At 37.1% G+C, this 23,430-nt stretch overlaps 1 protein-coding gene across 3 annotated transcripts in view; it reads right to left on the bottom strand.

The window, feature by feature from the left end:
* LOC101888248 (tyrosine-protein kinase receptor torso) overlaps positions 1–23,430 on the bottom strand; it is a 257,277-nt gene that overhangs the window by 39,719 nt on the left and 194,128 nt on the right. For all 3 annotated transcript variants that reach the window (XM_059125667.1, XM_059125673.1, XM_059125675.1), the window contains exons 10-12: positions 20,976–21,115; positions 2,028–2,322; positions 1,753–1,924 (exon numbers count right to left, since the gene is read on the bottom strand). In XM_059125667.1, coding sequence (XP_058981650.1) covers positions 1,753–1,924; positions 2,028–2,322; positions 20,976–21,115 — 607 coding nt within the window. The remainder of the gene's footprint in view (positions 1–1,752; positions 1,925–2,027; positions 2,323–20,975; positions 21,116–23,430) is intronic.

Genomic DNA, 23,430 nt, shown 5'->3' with positions numbered 1-23,430 from the left:
CCACACGAACTAGGACCCATTATGACCCACAAATACCAATTTTTAGGCAAATCAGTGAAAAAATGTGGCAAAAACCATCAAAATACCGAATATCGGGAGGTACCTTTATATGGGGGCTATATCAAATAATGGACCCATGCATGCAATGTTTCGCCACCGAAGCTGGAACCAATTATGACCAACAAATACCAAAATTCAGACAAATCCGTGAAAAAAATGTGGCAAAAATCATCAAATTACCGAATATCGGGAGGTCCCGTTATATGGGGGCTATACCAAAACGTGGACCTATAATTACAATGTTTCGCCACACGCTCAGGGACCTGCTATGACCTACAAATACCAATTTTAAGACAAATCCGTGATAAAACGTGGCATAAATCATCAAAATACCGAATATCGGGAGGTACCGTTATATGGGGACTATACCAGAACGTGGACCGATATATCTCATTTTCAATACCAACCATCCTAGACACAATGCAAATAGCTCTGCTAAATTTTGGAGCTCTACGTCAAATAATGTGGGCTGTATCGTGATTTCAACAGACAGACAGACAGACAGACGGACAGACAGACAGACGGACAGACAGACAGACGGACATCGTTAAATCGACTTAGAATTTTATGCTGATTATGAATATATATATACTTTATGGGGTCTAAGACGAATATTTAAGGATGTTACAAACGGAATGACAAAGTTAGTATACCCTCCTTTCCAAGGTGGAGGGTATAAAAATGATTGGAAATGTGTTTAGAGACTCTGGGGTAACCGTCGCCTTGGGGATATGTTCAAATCTGTACCAGCATTGAATTGAATATTCAAAAGAAATTTGGGTCATTTAGTTGGACAATGTGTTAGGGATATTAAAAGTACACATCATTTGACGGTACAGTTGTATGGGGCAATTCCGGAGCCGGACCAATATTAATAGTTTTTTTTACGATACAGAATATCGACTGGAAAAGATAGCTAATTTGGTTGCAACTTTTGGCTAATACCTATAAAACGTCAAAATGCAGGAAGTAAAACAGTATGCAAGTAGATACTCTAATGAATGATGTCAAATTGGGGTAAAATATAGAAAATTGAGAGTTTCAAACACTTGGAGTTTATACCAAACGTATATATACTTAAAGGGGTTTTTGGAAATATTTCACGATCATGAAGTGAAGCCTGGGATCTATGTAGATTTTTTTAACTAATAATTTTAAAAACTTTTATGAATTGTTTCGATCTCTTTTAAAGGGTGTTTTTACTATATTTTGAAAAAGGGGTCAAAAACACACGCCGGAAAGACGTTTCATACATCTTCGGGCCCAATACGGCTGCGCCATCCTAAACTTAATTGTAAAACGATGTTGGTTTGTCTAAGCTGCAGCGGTTCTTCAGCTGCAATGAATGACGGTGGACTCCGAGGGCGGTGTTTATACTGAAGTTGTTGATGGCAGACGTGCCTGGAAGGTCTTTTTAGTCCAGAGGTTTTCTCTTAAAGCTTTGGGATGGAGGCAGGTCATACGGTTACTTTTAAGGGGAACATATTCTGATGTTATCTCTATTAAAAATCGGCCATCGGTAACCCAACAAAAGTAAACCTTTTCAAGGAAAGAATACACCTTCTAGAAAACGAGTGGAGTATTCCATTTTATTTATTTCATTCAAACTACTTTGCATACAATGAAAATTTGTTCCTGAGAATTTTTCTCGAAATTTGAAGTAATTATTTTCAAATTCCATTTACAACATACCTTAAAAAGTCCAGCAAATTGCCAAAACTACAGTATTCGGTCAAGAGCATCATATCCTCGCCAAAGCGTGTGCAATGGCCAATAATTCCAACAATATTTGGATGTTTCTCAACAGATTTCATAACCTCAATTTCTCGGCGAAATGCTCGTATCTCATCGGTACTGGGATGATCTGTAAATGAATTTGAACGTAAATGTCGATACAGAGACACACTCCCACACACATTTGCATCATATAGAACGCTATTCGCTTTTCGCAAATTTTCTTCGTTTACCTTTCAACATTTTTACAGCCACTTCATGCAGCGCATTGGTTTTGCTGTCTCTGTAGACGCCACGTTTCACCAAACCAAACGCTCCTTCGCCCAGTACTTCGTGTAGTGTCAAGTGGTTGCGGTTAATTTCCATTTCATCGTTGAATAGCACAGCATTCTCCTCGTTATCCAATTGAAAGGTTCGATCGTCGATTGTTGATTTAATGTTGTTGGCGCAGACATTGGAATTTCCATTCAGTGTGTGCATAAAATCGAAGGTATCCTTGGAATCCGAGGGCGCTTTCTTTTCTAGTTCCTGTGGAGGGGAAAATAAAGTACAGATGTAAATAAATAGAATAATGTGTTAAGGGTGTGTGAAAAAAATGCACAATCTATATCTATAAAAGAGGAAAATGTTTGTTTGTTTGTATTTTATAGACTCGAAAGCCGCTAAACAGATTTTCCTGAAAATTTCCAAGTATACTACAATATTGCCGAAAGTAACATAGGCTATATACATTTTTAAAATTCACCTTGGAACTGGCATCAGAATCGGACTCCTCCGTACCTCCCAAAAAATTAGATTATATATGCACATATTTATTGATCGATTACAGATACAGTCTCCAAATTTGGAATGCTGAACGGAATTGGAAACAAAAATAAATCTGCAAAATTACATTGAAATCGGTACAAATTTGAATAAAGCTCCCATATATATTTTCGGCCGATTTCATGTATGGAATGCACCATAAATACTATGTATCTCTAATTTCAATGAAATTTGGAATGCGTAACGGAATTTAAAACGAACATACATTTGTAAAATTATATGGAAATCGGTTCAGATATGGATATAGCTTTCATGTATATTTTCGACCGATTTCGTTTATTTGATGCACCAAACACGATATGTATGTTCTGTTTTAATGCAATTCGGAATGAGTGACGGGATTTGATCAGAAAATAAAATTCCCAAATTATATTGAAATCGGTTGAGGTTTGGGTGTAGCTCCCATACATATATTTCGGTCGTATTCAGGTAAAGGGTGAGATAAAAAACTGCAACAAAGTTCAACGCCATAATTTTTAATTTTTTTTATTTTATTTAATGAAAGCAAAATATATCGGAAATAGCATCAAATTTTAGAATAAGTTTTGATTTGTTCGAATTGGTCACCTTTGGAACGAATTATGGTCTTCAAACGGCCAATGAAACCGCTCACACGCGCACACGCTGCCCGAATGTTGCTCTACGGTATTTTAGCCCATTCCCGGCGAAACGGGTATTTTTTAGTGCCAACTTTGCTTTCCAAAATACTCCAGACACAATAGTCCAACGGATAGGAGGTATCCAGAGATTTTGGTGACCATGTCACCAATGTCCAAGGTCTGCGGCCAAAATGTTTGCGTGCCCAAGGCTTTAATACACCCTCCAGAATATTTTCGAGATAATATTGGGCATTTATTCTGATGCCACGGTCGATTGTTGTTATGGCGGCCCAAACCATCATCATGGCCGGCGCTTGAGTTCTGGTGGCCAACCGAAGGTGCACACCTCTTTGGCCAGTAAACATGATCATTTTGTTTGTTTACAAACTGCTGGACAACGAATGTTTCCTCATCTGAGAAAACCACATTCGGCAGTTCACCACTTTCGGCTAAGCGAAGCAACTCTTTAGCTTTTTTGAGTCTATTTGCTTTCTGTTGCGGTGTAAGTTTTTGCACTTTTTGGAATTTCAATGGCTTTACCCCGAGCTCATTTTTTAATATTTCGCGAATGATATACTATTGCGATATGTTCAGCTCACGAGCCATTTTTCGGCCACTGCGACGCGGTCGATTCTCTACTTTTCGAAATATTTCTGCTGAGGTTGCTGTCTTCTGCCGTACACTTCCTTGGCGTTTGTATGCTTGTAAACAATATAATGAGCTGTCACTGGAATCATTTTAACAGCTGTCAGACGAGTGGCTTAGATATTGCAGCAGTCTGAAGTTGGTTGCAGTTTTTTCATCTCACTCTGTATACCCTCTTTAGCCTTATGGGCTGGAGTATAAAGACGAGGAACAGTATACACAACAATGGTTATTTAGGCTTACGCTGTAAAAAGTAAATAATAAATAAGAACCAAAAATATTTTTTCATATAAAATTCTATAGGAATAGAAAATGTCCATGTGGACCTTATGCGAAGGGCAACGGATAACTCAATTGTTCCCCCAATTAAGAATACTTTGCAATGAAAACTTTAAAAACGCTGGTACACGTGCTATTCTATTTTTAGTTTTTTTTGTTTGGTTTGTTTTGGACTTCTTGACAGGTAGCAAGTAGCTCTCATTATTTTTTAATAACTCCTAGGGAGAATAACTCCAGTCAAGAACAAAGGGACAATAAAAAATTACAATGGGATTAAGTTTGGCTATTTTGCAACAACAAAATTACCATGGTATCCCAAATAAAATGCCAACAATGGTATTTAAAAATAAAACAAGTAAAAAAACATTAAGTTCGGCCGGGCCAAACTTTAAATACCCTCCACCTTAGGGTAAAATAAACATTAGAAGAAATGTGGCAAAAACCATTAAAATGCCGATTATGGGGAGGTACCGTAATATGGGGGCTACACCAAAACGTGGACCTATAATTACAGTGTTTCGCCACACGAACTAGGACCCATTATGGCCCACAAATACCAATTTTTAGACAAATCAGTGAAAAAATGTGGCAAAAACCATCAAAATACCGAATATCGGGAGGTACCGTTATATGAGGGCTATACCAAATCATGGACCCATACATGCAATGTTTCGCCACCGGAGCTGGAACCCATTATGACCAACAAATACCAATTTTTAGACAAATCCGTTAAAAAAATGTGGCAAAAATAAGCAAAATACCGAATATCGGGAGGTACCTTTATATGGGGACTATACCAAAAACCATCAAAATACCGAATATCGGGAGGTACCTTTATATGGGGGCTATATCAAATAATGGACCCATGCATGCAATGTTTCGCCACCGAAGCTGGAACCAATTATGACCAACAAATACCAAATTTCAGACAAATCCGTGAAAAAAATGTGGCAAAAATCATCAAATTACCGAATATCGGGAGGTCCCGTTATATGGGGGCTATACCAAAACGTGGACCTATAATTACAATGTTTCGCCACATGAACTAGGACCCATTATGACCCACAAATACCAATTTTTAGGCAAATCAGTGAAAAAATGTGGCAAAAACCATCAAAATACCGAATATCGGGAGGTACCGTTATATGAGGGCTATACCAAATCATGGACCTATACATGCAATGTTTCGCCACCGGAGCTGGAACCCATTATGACCAACAAATACCAATTTTTAGACAAATCCGTTAAAAAAAAAATGTGGCAAAAATAAGCAAAATACCGAATATCGGGAGGTACCTTTATATGGGGACTATACCACAACGTGGACCTATACATGCCATGTTTTGCCACAGGCACAGGGACCCGTTATGACCTACAAATACCAATTTTCAAACAAATCAGTGACAAAATGTGGCATAAATCATCAAAATACCGAATATCGGGAGGAACCGTTATATGGGGACTACACCAGAACGTGAACCGATATATCTCATTTTCAATACCAACCATCCTAGACACAATGCAAATTGCTCTGCTAAATTTTGGCGCTCTACGTCAAATAATGTGGGCTGTATCGTGGTTTCAACAGACAGACGGACATACAGACAGACAGGCAAACGGACGTCGTTAAATCGACTTAGAATTTTATGCTGATTATGAATATATATACTTTATGGGGTCTACGACGAATATTTAAGGATGTTACAAACGGAATGACAAAGTTAATATACCCTCCTGTCCAAGGTGGAAGGTATAAAAAACTACAATGGGAACTACTAAAACCCGAGTATTCAAAGCTCAAGTATTAACGAGCTATTGCGCAGCAAGGTTTTAGATTTTTTTAACACATTACTTCAGTGAAACTCACCTATACTCCTATTATTTATTCCCAGCATCACGTTTTCTTGGAAATCCAACAAAATTCATAGGAATGCCCGGAACGGTTAACTTTCTTTTAATGATTTTCACAGAAGTTGTTTTTTAAACAACAAGAGAACATTCCTTTCTCTATTATTTTACATTTTCATGTGCTTTCTGGCTGGAAATGTTCACGCAAAATACGTTTTACGTAATTTCGCCTGAAGTAATGCTGCAACAATATACCCACCCAGACATTCGCAGAATAAAATGACATTTGACTTTGTGCCCTGGCTTTCGGCTTATTTAATGTACACTTCTGAGAAGCACTGATAAAACCGGGACATGTGATTAATTTCTTCTTTTCACAAAATTTAAAGGAACCTCCACCGAACAGGGAAACATTTTCAATTTATTTGTGTTTGCGTTTTGTTTTAACTCATGCCAGGACAATGACATGTCAAAGGAAAACCTCGATATGTAACAAAGGACAAAAAAAAAAAGGTAAATCAAAGGAGTTTATTCGTAAAGGAGTGATTATATGACACACCATACACTGACATGGGAGTAAAGGTTTCCTTGTTTATTATCACATAGCTAAATGGAGTCATCATTTCGGGTGTGGGGAGTTTCAAATTATCATGTAGTTCCATGTAGTAAATATAAAATGCGGAAATATTTTTTTTTATCATTTTTAGGATCTTTGTTAATGGAAAGAGATTATGCCTTTGGATATTAGCGATTGACACATTTATTTAATATATGAATATTGACTAGATTTGAATCACTTTACTGGTATATTGCTGCAGTAAATTTTTACGCAGCAAAACCTTGGAAGCGATTAACCTATTAAAATGCAATGCAAACAAACTATATAAACCTCATTATCAATTAATATGTTTAAATTAGGCATATACAGGGCGACATAAAAAAAAGCTGCAACAAAGTCAAACGCCATAATATTTACAATTTTTTTCTTTAAATTTTATTGATGAAAGCAAAAATTGTCGGCCGGCGCTTGAGTTCTGGTGGTCAACCGAACAACCGGTGCACATTTTCAGCTGACCTCTTTGGCAAGTAAACACGATTATTTTGCTTGTTTACAAACTGCTGGACATCGAATGTTTTCTCATCGGAGAAAACCAAATTCGGCAATTCATCACTTTCGGCCAAGTGAAGCAACTCTTTAGATTTTTTGAGTCTATGTTCTTTGGGTTGCAGTGTATGTTCTTGCACTTTTTAGAATTTCAATGGCTATACTCTCATTTTTCAATATTCGCCGAATGGAATATTGCGATATGTTCAGCTCACGAGCCATTTTTCGGTCGCTGCGACGCGGGTTTCGATTATTTTTCGAACCATTTCTGGTTTCCAAGTTTGTCATTCCGTTTGTAACGCCTCGAAATATATATTTTAGACCTCATAAAGTATATACATTCTTGATCAGCATAAAATTCTTAGTCGATTTAGCGATGTCTGTTTGTCTGTGGAAACCACTCTAGCTTCCGAACGAAATGAAGTAAGTTGATACTAAAATTTATATTATGTCTGCAGGACTGTTGCTATTGCAAATGGGCCATGCAGGTCCACGTTTTGGTATAGCCTCCATTTAACGGTACATTATTTACCGGAATAGTTTAAAATTTGGTATTAGAAGTTCGTAATGGATACTACAGCCTATGAGAGAAAATTGTCTGTGCTGGTCCATGTCTTCGTATTGTCCCCATATAACGGTATCTCCCGATACATTTTGGTGATTTTAGCGACATTATTCACCGATTTTTTCAAGTTTCACATTTGATTATTGTAATGGCTTATAATAAAAGTTGCCTATGATTGCCCATGTCGTCATATAGACCCTAATATAACAGCTACATTTGGTATTTTTAGGATTTTAACCGAATTTTTAACGGATTTTATATTTTTGAAAATTGCAAAATTCGTTCCAAATGATGGAGGGTATTCATCCGGGCCGGGCCAAACTTACAGCTTTTTTACTTGTTTTAACACAAATGTTGTCTGAAATTGTTCTTAAAGTTAATTTAAAAAAAATGTTAAAAAATATCCGTCGGTTTTACCGACTGATGTATACCTTAGCCAATGTTCTATTATTAAAATATATTTTGACTTTTGTTATAAATATTGAAATTGTAAGTTCTGAAGAAATGGGCCAATATTGTTCATATCGTATCGGACCTAACTAAATATGATATAAATATTGCGACGTATCAGGTTTGGACTATATTGGTTACTTCCTTCACTATATATGATATATGTGATAATTTTTAGAAAATGTCAAAATGTGCGTGAGTTACTAGATATAGTCGACCGAAGTATTCCATTCTCATACTTCATCTAATACAGATAAAAAAATGTATTTAGGGGAAAATTACAACAGAATCGATCATTTATATCCAGTTTCTGCGAAATCATAAATTCCATATTAATCTCAGCTTTCTGGCTGAGAGAAATATTTAGATATAACTTTTAAAGAATCGCTTACTTGTTGCTTAAGTTATGACAGATAAAACTATTGAAAATTGTGACTCTTTTCTGGGTCAGGTACCAGAAGGGGTTCGCAGATATATATCATCTTAGTGACAGATCTAGTGTTAGCAAAAATGTTTGCATGTGTGAAATTTAAAGACTTATTGCTTATTTCTCTTTTTTGGGCGGTTTGTTCCAAAAGGAGTAGACCTTCACACCAGACCTTGGGTTAATAATAATATTGTGGTGTGTGTAATTTGAAAACAATCGCACTCTTACATCACATTTTATAAGATATATATTTATTAAAATTTTTGACACTTTGTGGGGAGGTACTTGAAGGAGTTTAGCGATATCGTCCATTTTCGCACCTGACATAGCAGTAATGCAAATATTAGGATTCGCAAAGTTGGAACAAAATTGGATCGTCCTTTCTCTTTATGTGCAGGACAATATTTTCTTTGAACATTTCGACTTTTTGTGGGGGAGGTGCCAGAAGGAGTGGACCATTTTATTCCATCCCAACGTGAGACCTTGTGTTAATAAAAATATTGGGATGTGTGACATTTAAAGGAAAGCGGACGGAGCGGAAGCGATTATTCAAAATGTTGACCCATTGTGGGGGAGGTACTTGATGGAGTGGACGGATATTGTCGATTTTCGCTCTTTCTGTGCAGTAAAACTTTTTCTTTAAATTTCGACCTTTTGTGGGGGAGGTAGGTAACAGTAGGAGAGGACCGATATTGCCCATTTCCGAACTCAATCTAAGTTTGACAAAAATATTACGATGTACCAAGTTTGGACCAAATGGGATAATCCCTTCCGGAGGTATCGTGCGCACCAGCCAGACAAACAGAGGGACATCGCTAGATCGACTCCAAATGTTCTGAAACGGATTTGGTCCAAAGAGACCTAGAGTCTAAAATCGTTATTTCGACTAGGCACGTTTTGACCGTTTCAAATGATATATACCCTCTGTAGCCATATGGCTGAGGGTATAAAAAGCGAAATCAACATCCGATTGCATTCCAGACTTGGTACATCTCAATATTTTCATCAACACAAGATCTGTTATAAAGATGCTAGATATCGCACTATTTCTTTTGCTACCTGGCCCACATTGGGTTCAAAATTTTGAAAAAACATAACGCTCAAAGAAAACCATATAAGCATCCAACTCTTTTTAAATTTCGCACATACAAACATTTTTGCTAAAACAAGATCTGTTGTGAAGATGCTATATATCTGGGAACCCCTTCTGGTACCACAGGGGTACACAATTTCCAATACTTTTATCTGTCATAAATTGCGAAACAATCAGCAATTCTTTACAACTTGCTATATCTAAATATATGTCTCTCATCCAGAATCCTGATATGAATATGGAATTTATGATTTCCCATAAATTGGATATAAATGTTCGATTTTATATATATACGAATTTGCCAATATTGACCCATTCTTTCCAAACCCACTCCATAGAGGGTCAAGAGTTTGAAAATTCATAACAGAAGTCAACATATTTTAAAAAAATCGAACATTGCCTGAGGGTATAAATCTGCCGGTAAAACCGACCGATACTTTTTTACTTGTTCTTTTATAATTAATTGAGGAATCCATTATTTTCAACCAACTGGTAATGCAAGAGGTAGTTTCTTTACATTACCATTTAATGAGTTATTCGGCTCATAAATTTCACGAATTTTGTCCTTGTTTTGCTCCGAAAGTAGCTACAAACTTATTATCTCAAACTCAGAGAGAAGACTGTAAATATGAAAAAACCTTGAATTGTAGGTAAATTTATTGCCCAGGATCTTAAAAATGTATAAATTCTAACATTACAGTCAACGTCATAGATATTCGGCCTTTCAAATTTAGATTCTTCTCGTATACCCTCTTCCATTGGGGAAAGAAACTGTTTCCCCAATACTTGGCATTCGAACGATATATATTGTTTCGAACCAAAAATGTAGAAAATATATCCCCAATATATCCATTATTGCAAAAAGATTTTCGTTTACTAAACAAACCCATTATCTTCATAAATTAAATTCATTCCTATCATTTGTGTGGGTGTCTGTCTTTTCCAGATTCATTGCAGTTTCAATTTTTGATGAATACTTGTACGCATTTCTCTTCATTGGAGCAAACAACTTTCGTCCCAATAATATTCCTACACTTGAGTTCACAATATAAATAACATATTCCATTGTTCGCAATTATTCATCTTTCAAGTAAATAATATTTGCTTTCCATTTTGGTCAATTTTTATTTTTGCTAGCATTGAAGCAATACAGTAGTCTCCGTATTCTCGTTTGGAAAATAACATATAATTGAAATAGGAATTTAAAATTACAGATTGGTTTCATTTTACACAAGTTATGGAAAATGTTAGGTCACTTGAATGGTTAAAATATCAAGAATCATTTTTCTTCTTTCAAATTCGCATAATTAAAAAAAAGAATATATTCTCGGAACATTTAAGTAGGTCAAAGCCACACACTGTTGAGTGGAATTTATCGGAAGCATGAAATGTAATTTCTTGTGTTCGTGGAAACAAATTGTCCAGTTGCCAAGTGACGAATAATGTAAAAATAGTAAGTGGTTGGCCGAAAGTGGTGAACTGCCGAATTTCGTTCTCTCCGATGAGAAAATATTTGTTGTCCAGCAGCTTGTAAACAAACAAAATGATCGTATTTACTTGCCAAAGAGGTCAGCTGAAAATGTGCATCTTCCGTTGGCCATTAGAACACAAGCGCCGGCAATGGTGATGGTGTGGGCCGCCATAACAGCCGATGGTCGCTCTCTATTATTAATCGACCGTGACATCAGAATACATGTCGAATATTATCGCTAAAATATTCTGGAGGGTGTACTAAATGTATTGGTCAAGCCAACATTTTGGCCGCAGACCTTGGATATTCCAACAGGTCTCAGCACCATCGCACTCAGCACGCGCCAGCCAAGAATAGTTACAAACTGATGTTCCTTGCTTCAGTTTTAGTGCACAATGGCCACAAAATATTCAAAGCTACGGTTGCAAGAAATCTTAATAAGTACTTAAGCAGACTAAAGGGATATTCAAAGCCACAATTGCAATATACCTTAATAAGTACTCAAGCAGACTACAAGGATATTCAATGCTACGGTTGCAAGAGATCTTAATAAGTACTCAAGCACACTACAAGGATATTCAAAGCTACGGTTACAAGAGACCTTAATAAGTACGCAAGCAGACTTCAGGGATATTCAAAGCTACGGGTTCAGGAGATCTTAATAAGTACTCAATCAGACTACAGGGATATTTAAATCTACTCAAGCAGACTACCGGCTACTACCAGCTACAATTGTAGCTTTGAATACAATTGCAAGAGACCCTTATAGGTACTCAGGGAGACTACAAAGATGTTGCAGGAGTTCTTAATAAATACTCAAGTAATCTACAAGAATATTACAGGGATGTTTAAGGATACGGGTCCGAGAGACCTTAATAAGTACTCAAGCAGACTTCAAGGATATTCAAAGCTACGATAGCAAGAGACCTTAATAAGTACTCAAGCAGACTAGAGGGATATTCAAAGCTACGGCTACAAGAGACCTTAATAAGTACTCAAGCAGACTTCAAGGATATTCAAAGCTACGACAGCAAGAGACCTTAATAAGTACTCAGGAAGACTACAGGGATATTCAAAGCTACAGTTGCAATAGACCTTAATAAGTACTCAAGCAGACTACAGGGATATTCAAAGCTACAGTTGCAAGAGACCTTAATAAGTACTCAAGCAGACTACAAGGATATTTAAGAATACGGGTCCGAGAGACCTTAATAAGTACTCAAGCAGACGTCAGGGATATTCAAAGCTACTGTTCAAGGATAATTTAAGTAAATACAGTGAATGCTGAATTCTTCAGAATATGCAAGGATGTCTACAGGATACGCAGGGATGCTGTAGGATGTTCAAAAATTCGATTGAGGTGGTATCACTTACACTGGCCTAGTGGTGACTGTCCCAATTCTGCAGTCGTCCGCCCTTTCATAGTCGACTCCACCATGTGTCCGTTGTGGAGTAACGGGTACTTGTTAACTTATATTTGGTTATCACAACAACATTATGTGTACTCCTCACCGCCAATGGTGATGGTGAGTGATGTTTTCTGTTGTTGTGGAAACGAATGTGGAGAATTTTGACCAATATATTTCCCTTTCTTTATGGGGGAGTTGACGGAATAGGCGAGCTCTGGTGACATTATTCAGAGTTTGATTTTGATTTCTCCGGGAGGTCGTCTCTCATTATATAGGCGCGTTTTGCCAGATTTTGGAATCTCAGAACTCAATTAAAACGACTAATTCCTTCTATTTTTGATCAGTTTAAAAAATTGTTTTGTTTGTCCATAAAAAAGTAAAAATACTTTAATGGACATTTACCAAAACTTATTGATATAGGTATAGGTATAATAAATCCCTTAAGGGAAGGGAAAGTGTAAATTTGGGTAATTTTATTCCGGGATTGAAAGCTTTTCATTACATATCAAATGATTATCCTACTCACGATTATCTCTTACAATACAGAACACTCTTATTATTTACTTCTACATCCTGATGAAAGCAATAGGAAACAAATTATTCCCAAACGTCGTTGAACTTTACTGCTACTTAATATCACAGAAACTACTTTCAAGACAAATTCACGCTGCCATGACTATCACATACCATCCAGATGGCAAAATAAGTATGTATGTACTCATGTATGTATGTGTGCACGTGTCTCAATTACATAGTATCGAGTCGCCAATTGAAAATAGCCCCCTTACAAATTACTGTAAAGGATACAACTTTATAATTCGAACAACGCGTGTTGTGAATGTTAGAGGACTACTAAGATTACAGTGTGATTATGTTTAATAAACCAAATGATTGTCCATAGTTGGAAATAATGCGATAAAGTACGGATACAATGAGTGTAGCATTACAGAAACCAAGGATAACACCTATTGTGACAAAATAAGACATTTAATATGTAATAATAAAAGGATGTCATAAATATTTATTGGCAGAAAAAACGGTAGAGAAGTATCATATTTTAATCTCCTTCATTATACATAATCGGGTATTATGTCCGTTAGCTCCCCCACCAAAAATTTATTTCCATCAGGGAAACAGAAATGTTGTATACCATCACTTACATTAGTACAGTAGCTCCAAGCGAAACTCGTACAGCTAAAGAAAAATTTTTATTTTTCTTATAACTTCCAAAAATCAAAATTTACAAAAAAATGTTTGTTTTACATTTTATTAGTACAATATGTAAGTAATTTAAAAAGCAAAAAATAACTTAAGATTTAATTCATTTTAAGTAAAAATTTAAATAAATATTAGAAGGGATCATATTTCAATGCCAAAGCCAAACACGTACACTTCGTATTTAAAGTATTTCTAGACATTAATATTTTGTATGCATTCCTTTGCAAGACATGGTATGCTGGCGGATTTTACCATCGAGTCTGGACTTTGGGCTGGTGTATCCATGACGTGGGGACAATTATGTAGCAGCCATGACCGCACTTTAAAAGCCTTGTGTTCCGGATTATTGTTGTTCACGGATAAGTGAACATGTTTTTATAATAAAAGAGAATAGCGGGGCTAACTAGTGTAGATGAGAGGGATTTGTTAAACAGGGATCTTTTTAATACAGTCCATATTATATAAGATAAGAAAATGTGGTGAACAGACATTTGAGCTAGAAATAATTCAATTGCTGCATGTGGTATGTTTGAGTTAGATTACTGGATGAAATCTTAACTCATACTGATAAGGAAGTGCAGCATGTTTGCTTGCCACAAGTGAGATAGCTACGCATGTTTTATGACCTCCCCTAGAATTTATGGCGGCATGGTGCACAGGCATGTGTAGATTTGTATCTCTCTATTTCTCTCTCTCTCTCTCTCTTACACTTTATGCTAGACTAGGTTAAGAAAAATTATCATAAGTAGAACTTAAGAATTATTTTAAATGAATAAAAACAGTGTAGTAACAAAAGTAAAACGGTGCATACAATTTCTTCCGCGTACATCTGGTCCATCGAGCCTTAACGTAAAAAAAAAATAATAATAAAAGAACCAGCAAAATAAATGAAACGTATAACAAAATGGACAAAACTAAAACCCTGATAAAAAACCAAAGAGACATAGTCGACATTCTGGTGATAATTGCGCAGCAGCTGAAAGATCCAATGCGCACTTGTAGAGTGTCCGTAATGGAAAGAACTGCTAGAGGAATATGGGACATTTTCCTAAAAAATCACGAGATATTGATGTCGAAACCGTTTAAATATCTTGACTATTACAAAAAAGATGAATACGGCTACACCCGAGAATTGATGCAGGAAATTGAAAAAGCAATTGATGAAATTAAAACAGGAGAACTAAGATCTCAACAATTGCTTTCGGAAGACTCAACAGAAGCTGAAGAAACTGGAGCAGACAATAAATTGATGGCGGCAGACAATAAGGATGATAAAGGAATGGAGACTCAAAACCTACGTCCCGAAACAGAGGAAAGGGAAGAATTGAGTGCAAGGAGCATTCAATGGAATTTCCCTAGTATGCGGAGTCAAAAGGAGATTGCGGCAAGAGAAACGGCGGTGACGGCGAGCAGACACGATGAGGGGGCCTCACATCTGAGCAAAAAGGCGTCAGACATAAGGGATGTGACTGTGGGGTCATACTCCCGGGAGGACGATTCGTTGGAAAGCTCGGCATCGACCAAGATCGAGTTAGAGGCCAGAGCGATCATCCGAGATATGGAAGAAACGGCGGTGTTGGCGAGCAAAAGCGACGAGGGGGCTTCAAATCTGAACATAAGGGAGTCAGACAAAAGGGATGTGGCTGTGGGGCCATACTCCCGGGAGGACGATTCGTTGGAGAGCTCGGCACCGACCAAGATCGAGTTAGAGGCTAGAGGGATCATACGAGAGGTGGAATGTACCATGATACTGATGGATAGCCTAGAGACGGAAAAGGATATAGAGACAGCATTTAATTTTATCGGAAATATTGTGAAGACCGCGGAAAGGGAGATACTAATCGATCCAGAAATTCAGGAACAATGGAGACGACTGTTAATGAAGAAATCAAAAATGTTAGCAGCGATCAGAGAATCTCAGTCAAAAATAGCAGAAAGGGTGGAGCAGCCGTACAGCATGATCAATAAAAGGGAAATTGAAGTTCCCACATTCAGTGGTGATATAAGTGAATGGGAATCGTTTCATGATCTTTTCAAGAGCCTAGTGCACGATGCACCGTACTACACCAACATGGAAAAAATGCATAGGCTAAAGGCGGCGGTAAAAGGAGAGGCGAGTCATATAATACAACATCTAAGGACGCAGGACAACTCTTATGAGGAGGCGCTACAGTTGTTGAAATTAACATACGAGAATCGGAGGGTGCTATTCAATAAGATGGTGGATGACATTTTGGATCAGCCAACAATGGATAGTGAGTCCAAGAAGAGCGTGAAGCAGATGCTGGACACAACAAAGAATAGCATTCAAGGCTTTAAATCCATCAATATACAATTGGAAAACACCGAAATAGTTTTCGCAAGGGTTATTTTAAGGAAATTTGACAGAAATGGATTAAGGCTGTACGAACAGCAAACAAGAAAACCAAGAGAAACACAAAAGTTAAGTGACGTTATTCAGTTTTTGGAACAACAATATTTGGCGTTGGAAGCAGAGGTCGAAGATAAGCTGTTTACAATCGAGATGAAGAAGAACAAGGATATCCGTCTGTATCGCTGGGGCAATAAGGTGCTGAAGGAAGCGAAAGTTGCCATGAAGATGCCTGGTGGAAATTATGCAGCTAGAAAAAGGCAGGCTGGAGAGACAAGAAATTATGAACTCTGGGGCGATAAACTGTCTAAGGACTGTAAGATGGCGTTGCCAGAGAGCGATGACAGAAAGAGGACGATGAATAAAACGGATTCAGCCTGGAAATTAAAGCCGGCAGACAAAGGAGGTGGGACGTTCAAGATAGACCGGCTGGAAAGATGGAGGAGTTTCCTGGGTGCCATAACTTAATTTCTTTTCTATTAAAATGTCTGTTCCCTTAGATTTATTAAACTTTTTATAATTTTTATATTTTATACGTATTTTTGCCCCTGCCAAGAATGTTCACGGATAAGTGAACATGTTTTTATAATAAAAGAGAATAGCGGGGCTAACTAGTGTAGATGATAGGGATTTGTTAAACAGGGATCTTTTTAATACAGTCCATATTATATAAGATAAGAAAATGTGGTGAATAGACATTTGAGTTAGAAATAAATAATTCAATTGCTGCATGTGGTATGTTTGAGTTAGATTACTGGATGAAATCTTAACTCATACTGATAAGGAAGTGCAGCATGTTTGCTTGCCACAAGTGAGATAGCTACGCATGTTTTATGACCTCCCCTAGAATTTATGGCGGCATGGTGCACAGGCATGTGTAGATTTGTATCTCTCTATTTCTCTCTTTCTCTCTTACACTTTATGCTAGACTAGGTTAAGAAAAATTATCATAAGTAGAACTTAAGAATTATTTTAAATGAATAAAAACAGTGTAGTAACAAAAGTAAAACGGTGCATACAATTTCTTCCGCGTACAATTGTCTTGGTAAAAATAATAATCTTCGCCAAGGCCAAGCTTTTCCTTACAGAGTGGCAAACTTTCTTTCAAAATGTTAAGGTACATAGTCTGATCCATAATACACTCCATAAAATGCAAAACACTAGGTCCAGAGGATGAAGATGAACCCCACACCATTACTGAGCCACCACCGTGCTTCACTGTAGGCTTCAGATTTTTTGGCAAGAAGTGCTTCATTTACCTTTCTCCATACAAAGAGGGTGAGACAAAAAACTGAAACAAAGTCAAACGCCATATTTTTTTCCATTTTCTTTAATTTTATTGAATGAAAGCAAACAAGTTAAAAAGCAGTAAGTTCGGCCGGGCCGAACTTTTAATACCCTCCACCATTTGCAACGAATTTGGAAAATTTCAAAAAATAAAATCCTTAAAAAATTCTGTTAAAATTTTGAAAATACCGAATATAGCCGTTATTTTGGGGTCTATACGACGTGGGCATACATAGGCATTGTCTCTCATAAGCCATTACCATATTCAAATTCGAAACTTGAAATAAACGGTGAATAATGTAGCTAAAATCATCAAAATACCGAATATAGGGAGGTACCGTTATATGGGGGCTATCCGAAGACCTGGCCCCGCACAGACAATTTTCTGTCACAGACTGTAGTTCCCATAACGAACATCAAATACCAATTTCAAAACAATTCCGGTGAATAATGTCGCTAAAATCATCAAAATACCGAATATAGGGAGGTACCGTTATATGGGGGCTATATGAAGACGTGGACCTGCACAGACAATTTTCTGTTTTAGGGTGTAGTATCCATTTTGAACTTCAAATACCAAATTTGAAACAATTCCCGTGAATAATGTCGCTAAAATCATCAAAATACCGAACATCGGGAGGTACCGTTATATGGGGGCTATACGAAGACGTGGACCTGCACGGATAATTTTCCGTCTTAGGGTGTAGTATCCATTTTGAACTTCAAATACCAAATTTGAAACAATTCCCGTGAATAATGTCGCTAAAATCATCAAAATACCGAATATAGGGAGGTACCGTTATATGGGGGCTATATGAAAACGTGGACCTACATAGCCCATTTACGAACTTAACCTGCCTACTGGAAAAATAAACATGTGTGCAAAATTTTAGCCACCTATCTCAATTCATTCGAAAGATAGCGTGATTACAACAGACAGACAGACAGACGGACAGACAGACAGACAGACAGACAGACAGACAGACGGACAGACAGACAGACGGACATCGCTAAATCGACTTAGAATTTTACGCTGATCAGGAATATATATACTTTGTTGGGTCTGATATGAGTATTTCGAGGAGTTACAAACGGAATGACAAAGTTAATATACCCTCCATAGTATGGTGGAGGGTATAAAAATGTCGGAAATAGCATCACATTTTAAAATAAGTTTAGATTTTTTCGAATTGGTCACCTTTGGCACGAATTATGGCCTTCAAACGGCCACACGCTCTGAGGTATTTTGACCCATTCCCCGCGAAGGGCTTGCTTGAGGTGATCGGTGCTGAGTGTGATGGTGCTGATGATGCTGTTGGAATTTGTTTGTTTACAAACTGCTGGAATGTTTTCTCATCGGTGAAAACCAAATTCGGCAGTTCACAACTTTCGGCCAAGTGAAGCAACTCTTTAGCTCTTATGAGTCTATTTTCTTTCTGTTGCGGTGTAAGTTCTTGCACTTTTTGGAATTTCAATGGTTTTACCCCAAGCTCATTTTTTCAATATTTTCCGAATGGAAGCAAGCTGAACATATGGCAATATTCCAATCGGGGTTTTGATCAAGTCGCGGGTTTTGATCAAGTCGCTTCTTTACTTTTCGAAACATTTCTGCTGATGTTGCTGTTTTCTTCCCTGCACTTCCTTGACGTCGGGCTACGCTACCAGTATCACGGTAACGAGCGATGGTACGAGACACATAAGATTTATTCACATTTAAATGCTGGAGTGGTCTAACCATAGCCACTTGTGGTTTTCCAGCCAAATATAAAGAAATCAGTCTATCACGCTTGAATTCCATCACGAACAACTTTTTTCTGGAAAATTCTCACCAAAATGCTTTTGTACGCTTGTAAACAATATAATAACAGCTGTCGGACAAGTGGCTTAGAAATTGCAGCATTCCGAGGTTGGTTGCAGTTTATTCATCTTACCCTGTACGATCTGCCATCTGAACCAAAAAGGTTGAATTTGCTCTCGTCCGTGAACAACAGATTCTTCTAAAATGAAAAATCTTTTGATATGTGCTCCTTGGCAAATCGCAATCAGAGGTTTATGTGTAGCTCTTTCTCCATTGTAGTTAGATTTATGCAGTACGAATAAATTTTTGCGAGCTTCGGTGCACTCAAAAATGGATCCTTTTTGATCTGCCGTACAATATATATATATATATATATATATATATATATATATATATATATATATATATATATATATATATATATATATATATATATATATATATATATATATATATCATATACAGGGTGAGGTGAAAAAACTGCAAACAACTTCAGACTGCTGTCGTTGCCACTCGTCCGACAGCTGTTAAAATTATTCCACGGACAGCTCATTTTATTGTTTAGAAGCGTACAAAAGCATTTTGGTAAAAATTTTCCAAAAAAAAAGTTATTCGTGATGGAATTTAAATGTGATAGTGTGAGTTCTATATATTTGGCTCCGCTCGTATTAATCGACCGTGGCATTCGCATAAATGCCGAATATTATGTCGAAAATAATCTGGAGGGTGTATTAAAGCCTTGGGCACGCAAACATTTTGGCCGCAGACCTTGGACATTCCAACAGGACTCAGCACGCGCCACCCAAGAATGGTTACAAAATGAGGTTCCTTGCTACATTTTCAGCGCACACTGGCCACCAAAAACCTCCCGATACCAATCCGTTGGACTATTGTGTCTGCAGTATTTTGGAAAGCAAGGTTGGCACTAAAAAATACCAAAGTGTCGATCACCTCAAGCAACCGGGAATGGGCCAAAATACCACAGAGCAACATTCGGGCAGCGTGTGACGGTTTATTGGCCGTATGAAGACCTTAATTCGTGCCAAATGTGACCAATTCGAACAAATCTAAACTTTTCTAAAATTAGTGCTATTTTCGACATTTTTGCTTTCCAATTCAATAAAATTTTAAAAAATGTAAAAATTATGGTATTTGACTTTGTTGCAGTTTTTTATCTCACCCTGTATTGTTAAGCATAAAATTAACTTTTTCTAAGAGTTTAAAATGTTTTTAGTTTTGAAAATATTTTTTTTACTTTAAGCTTACTAGTAGAGCAGTAGTAGTTATCATTGTTATTAGAACGCTGGGTTATATGATTGTCATTACTAGTAATGCTAATAGTGGTACATAAGCCCACCAATTTTTGTTGGTGAAAAAATCTTGTGAGAAGCATTTTTGAGGAATTTTTAACATAGACATTGAGCTCTATTTTCATGAACAGCGGTTACAGCATCCTTAAGGCTATGCAACATTCGACCCGGCCACAACCTACAAATGACACACATATGTATTTATTTGCATAGCTTGAAGCATGGACAATTTTATCAAAATACACCGATTATGAAAAATACCAAAAGCACACACACACACATATTTACTTTATTTTGTATTTTGCAATGATTGCATTGATATATTCAACATACATATGTATGATACAATCAAAGACATTTTTTTGACATACATATTTCAATTTGAATTCTTTAGCGAATAATATCATATGATCACATACAATGCATGTATCTATTACGAAACATAGTTCGCTCTGTGAATAGCATAACTCTATTTACTTACCTCAAAGTATTTGCATCGTTCCTGGTAGCGTTTTAATTTCGCCCGCCGATGATAGATGATGAATATTGTCAGCGATAGAATGGCAACACAAAATATTGGAGCTAAAATGACTGCCACCACTTTGACGAAGTGATTTTTCTCTGGAACGATAAATAAAATGTGAAATATATTTTATAATAACTGGATTGCCAACCGTAACTGGGTGAGAGAAATTGTGAAAAATATTCTCACACAATATGTGATATTCAATACTTTGTAGGTGGAGACGCTGTGGTGTTGATCTCAATTTACAGATTCGCACGAAAATAACAAAAGGGAACCGTTCTCAGATTCTGGAAAATGGTTTGGCAATAAATAAATGTTTTGGTGGGAAGTATCTTCCTTTGGAGGTTGGCATTTTAAGCGATAGCAATAAGTTTCATTGTCGATTTAAACATATTCAAAAATAGAACAGTGTTGGCTCGTTTGTTCGGGATACCACAGTATTTTGTTGTTGCAAAATGGTCAGGCTTAATCCCTCTACTGTTGTTTTTATAAAAACAACGTTTGTTTATTAGTGGAGAACGATGGTAATGTTTACCAGGGGGTAAGGTTTCGGAAAGAGCCACCAATCATCATCAGTTCCCTTGTTTTTTTGTCTGTGATATTCTCCACAGAAGTTATTTTAAAAATACCTTCTATGACAAAAAAAAAAAACTTTTTTACCCAAGTGACGAGATCGTAAGCTCAATAGAAGAGGAACCAAAGAATTGCATAAAACTGATTAAGGATTAAGCCTGACCATTTTGCAACAACATATTCAAAAATCTGCATATAGTGTCAGGAGAACTGTTAAAATTCTTTTATTGGTAAAATAGAGCCTTATGGGTCCAAGATGTGCTTTTAAAAGCTGTACTAGAAAAAAAATGCAATGAAAAGTACAGCCAGAGAAACACTTTACGCGCTCATCAGGCATACATGTGGTGTGGATGATGGCTTACAAGGTTCGTTGTTTGGAAAGTAGTATTTATTTCGAAGTTTTTGCACATTAAACAATATAAGTATTATAGTAGAACAACTCTACTAAAACGACATGAGCAATATACAGGGTGAAATAAAAAACTGCAACAAAGTCAAACGCCATACTTTTTACATTTTTTTTTTAATTTTATTAAATGAAAGCAAAAAATGTCGGAAATAGCATCAAATTTTAGAATAAGTTTAGATTTTATCGAATTGGTCACCTTTGTCACGAATTATGACTTTCAATACGGCTCTGCGGTATCGGTGATCGACACTTTGGTATTTTTTAGTGCCAACCTTGCTTTCCAAAATACTCCAGACACAATAGTCCAACGGATTGGCATCCGAAGATTTTGGTGGCCATTGTTGGCTGGAAATGAAGCGAGGAACCTCATTTTGTAACCATTCTTGGGTGGCGCGTGCTGAGTGCGATGGTGCTGAGTCCTGTTGGAATGTCCAAGGTCTACCGACAAAATGTTTGCGTGCCCAAGGCTTTAATACACTATCCGGAATATTTTCGCGATAATTATCGGCATTTATTCTGATGCCATGATCGATTTATACGAGCGGAGAGCGACCACACCATCACCATTGCCGGCGCTTGAGTTCTGGTGATCAACCGGGCAATCGGTGCACATTTTCAGCTGACCTCTTTGGCAAGTAAACACGATCATTTTGTTTGTTTACAAACTGCTGGACAACGAATGTTTTCTCATCGGAGAAAACCAAATTCGGCAGTTCACCACTTTCGGCCAATCGAAGCAACTCTTGAGCTCTTTTGAGTCTATTTTCTTTCTGTTGCGGTGTAAGTTCTTGCAATTTTTGGAATTTCAATGGCTTTATCCCGAGCTCATTTTTCAATATTTGCCGAATGGAATATTGCGATATGTTCAGCTCACGAGCCATTTTTCGGCCACTGCGACGCGGGTTTCGATCAAGTCGCTTCTTTACTTTTCGAATCATTTCTGTTGGTGTTGCTTTTTTCTTCCGCTTACTTCCTTCACGTTGGGCTATGCTACCATTATCACGGTAACGAGCGATGGTACGAGACACAAAAGATTTATTCACTTTTAAATGCTGGAGTGCTCTATCGACAGCCACTTGTGGGTTTCCAGTCAAATATAAAGAAATCAAACTATCACGCTTGAATTCCATCACGAATAACTTTTTTCCGGAAAATTCTCACCAAAATGCTTTTGTACGCTTGTAAACAATAAAATGAGTTGTCACTGGAATGATTTTAACAGCTGTCGTACGAGTGGCTAAAAATGACAACGGTCGGAAGTTGGTTGCAGTTAATTCATCTCACCCTGTATTTACAACTCTAATTCTGATAATTGTTAGTGAAAAGTTAATTTAAATTTTGTCCCGTGGTGTGGGAGGTACCAGAAGGAGTGGTCCGATATATTTCATCTTCATACCAGACCTTGTGTTGATAAAAATATTGACATGC

The sequence above is a fragment of the Musca domestica genome, unplaced genomic scaffold (assembly GCF_030504385.1).
Source record: "Musca domestica strain aabys unplaced genomic scaffold, Musca_domestica.polishedcontigs.V.1.1 10, whole genome shotgun sequence".
NCBI classification, from domain to species: Eukaryota; Metazoa; Arthropoda; class Insecta; order Diptera; family Muscidae; genus Musca; species Musca domestica.
The sequence above is the reverse complement of the archived record's forward strand: the minus strand, read 5'-3'. Positions and strand labels throughout refer to the sequence as shown.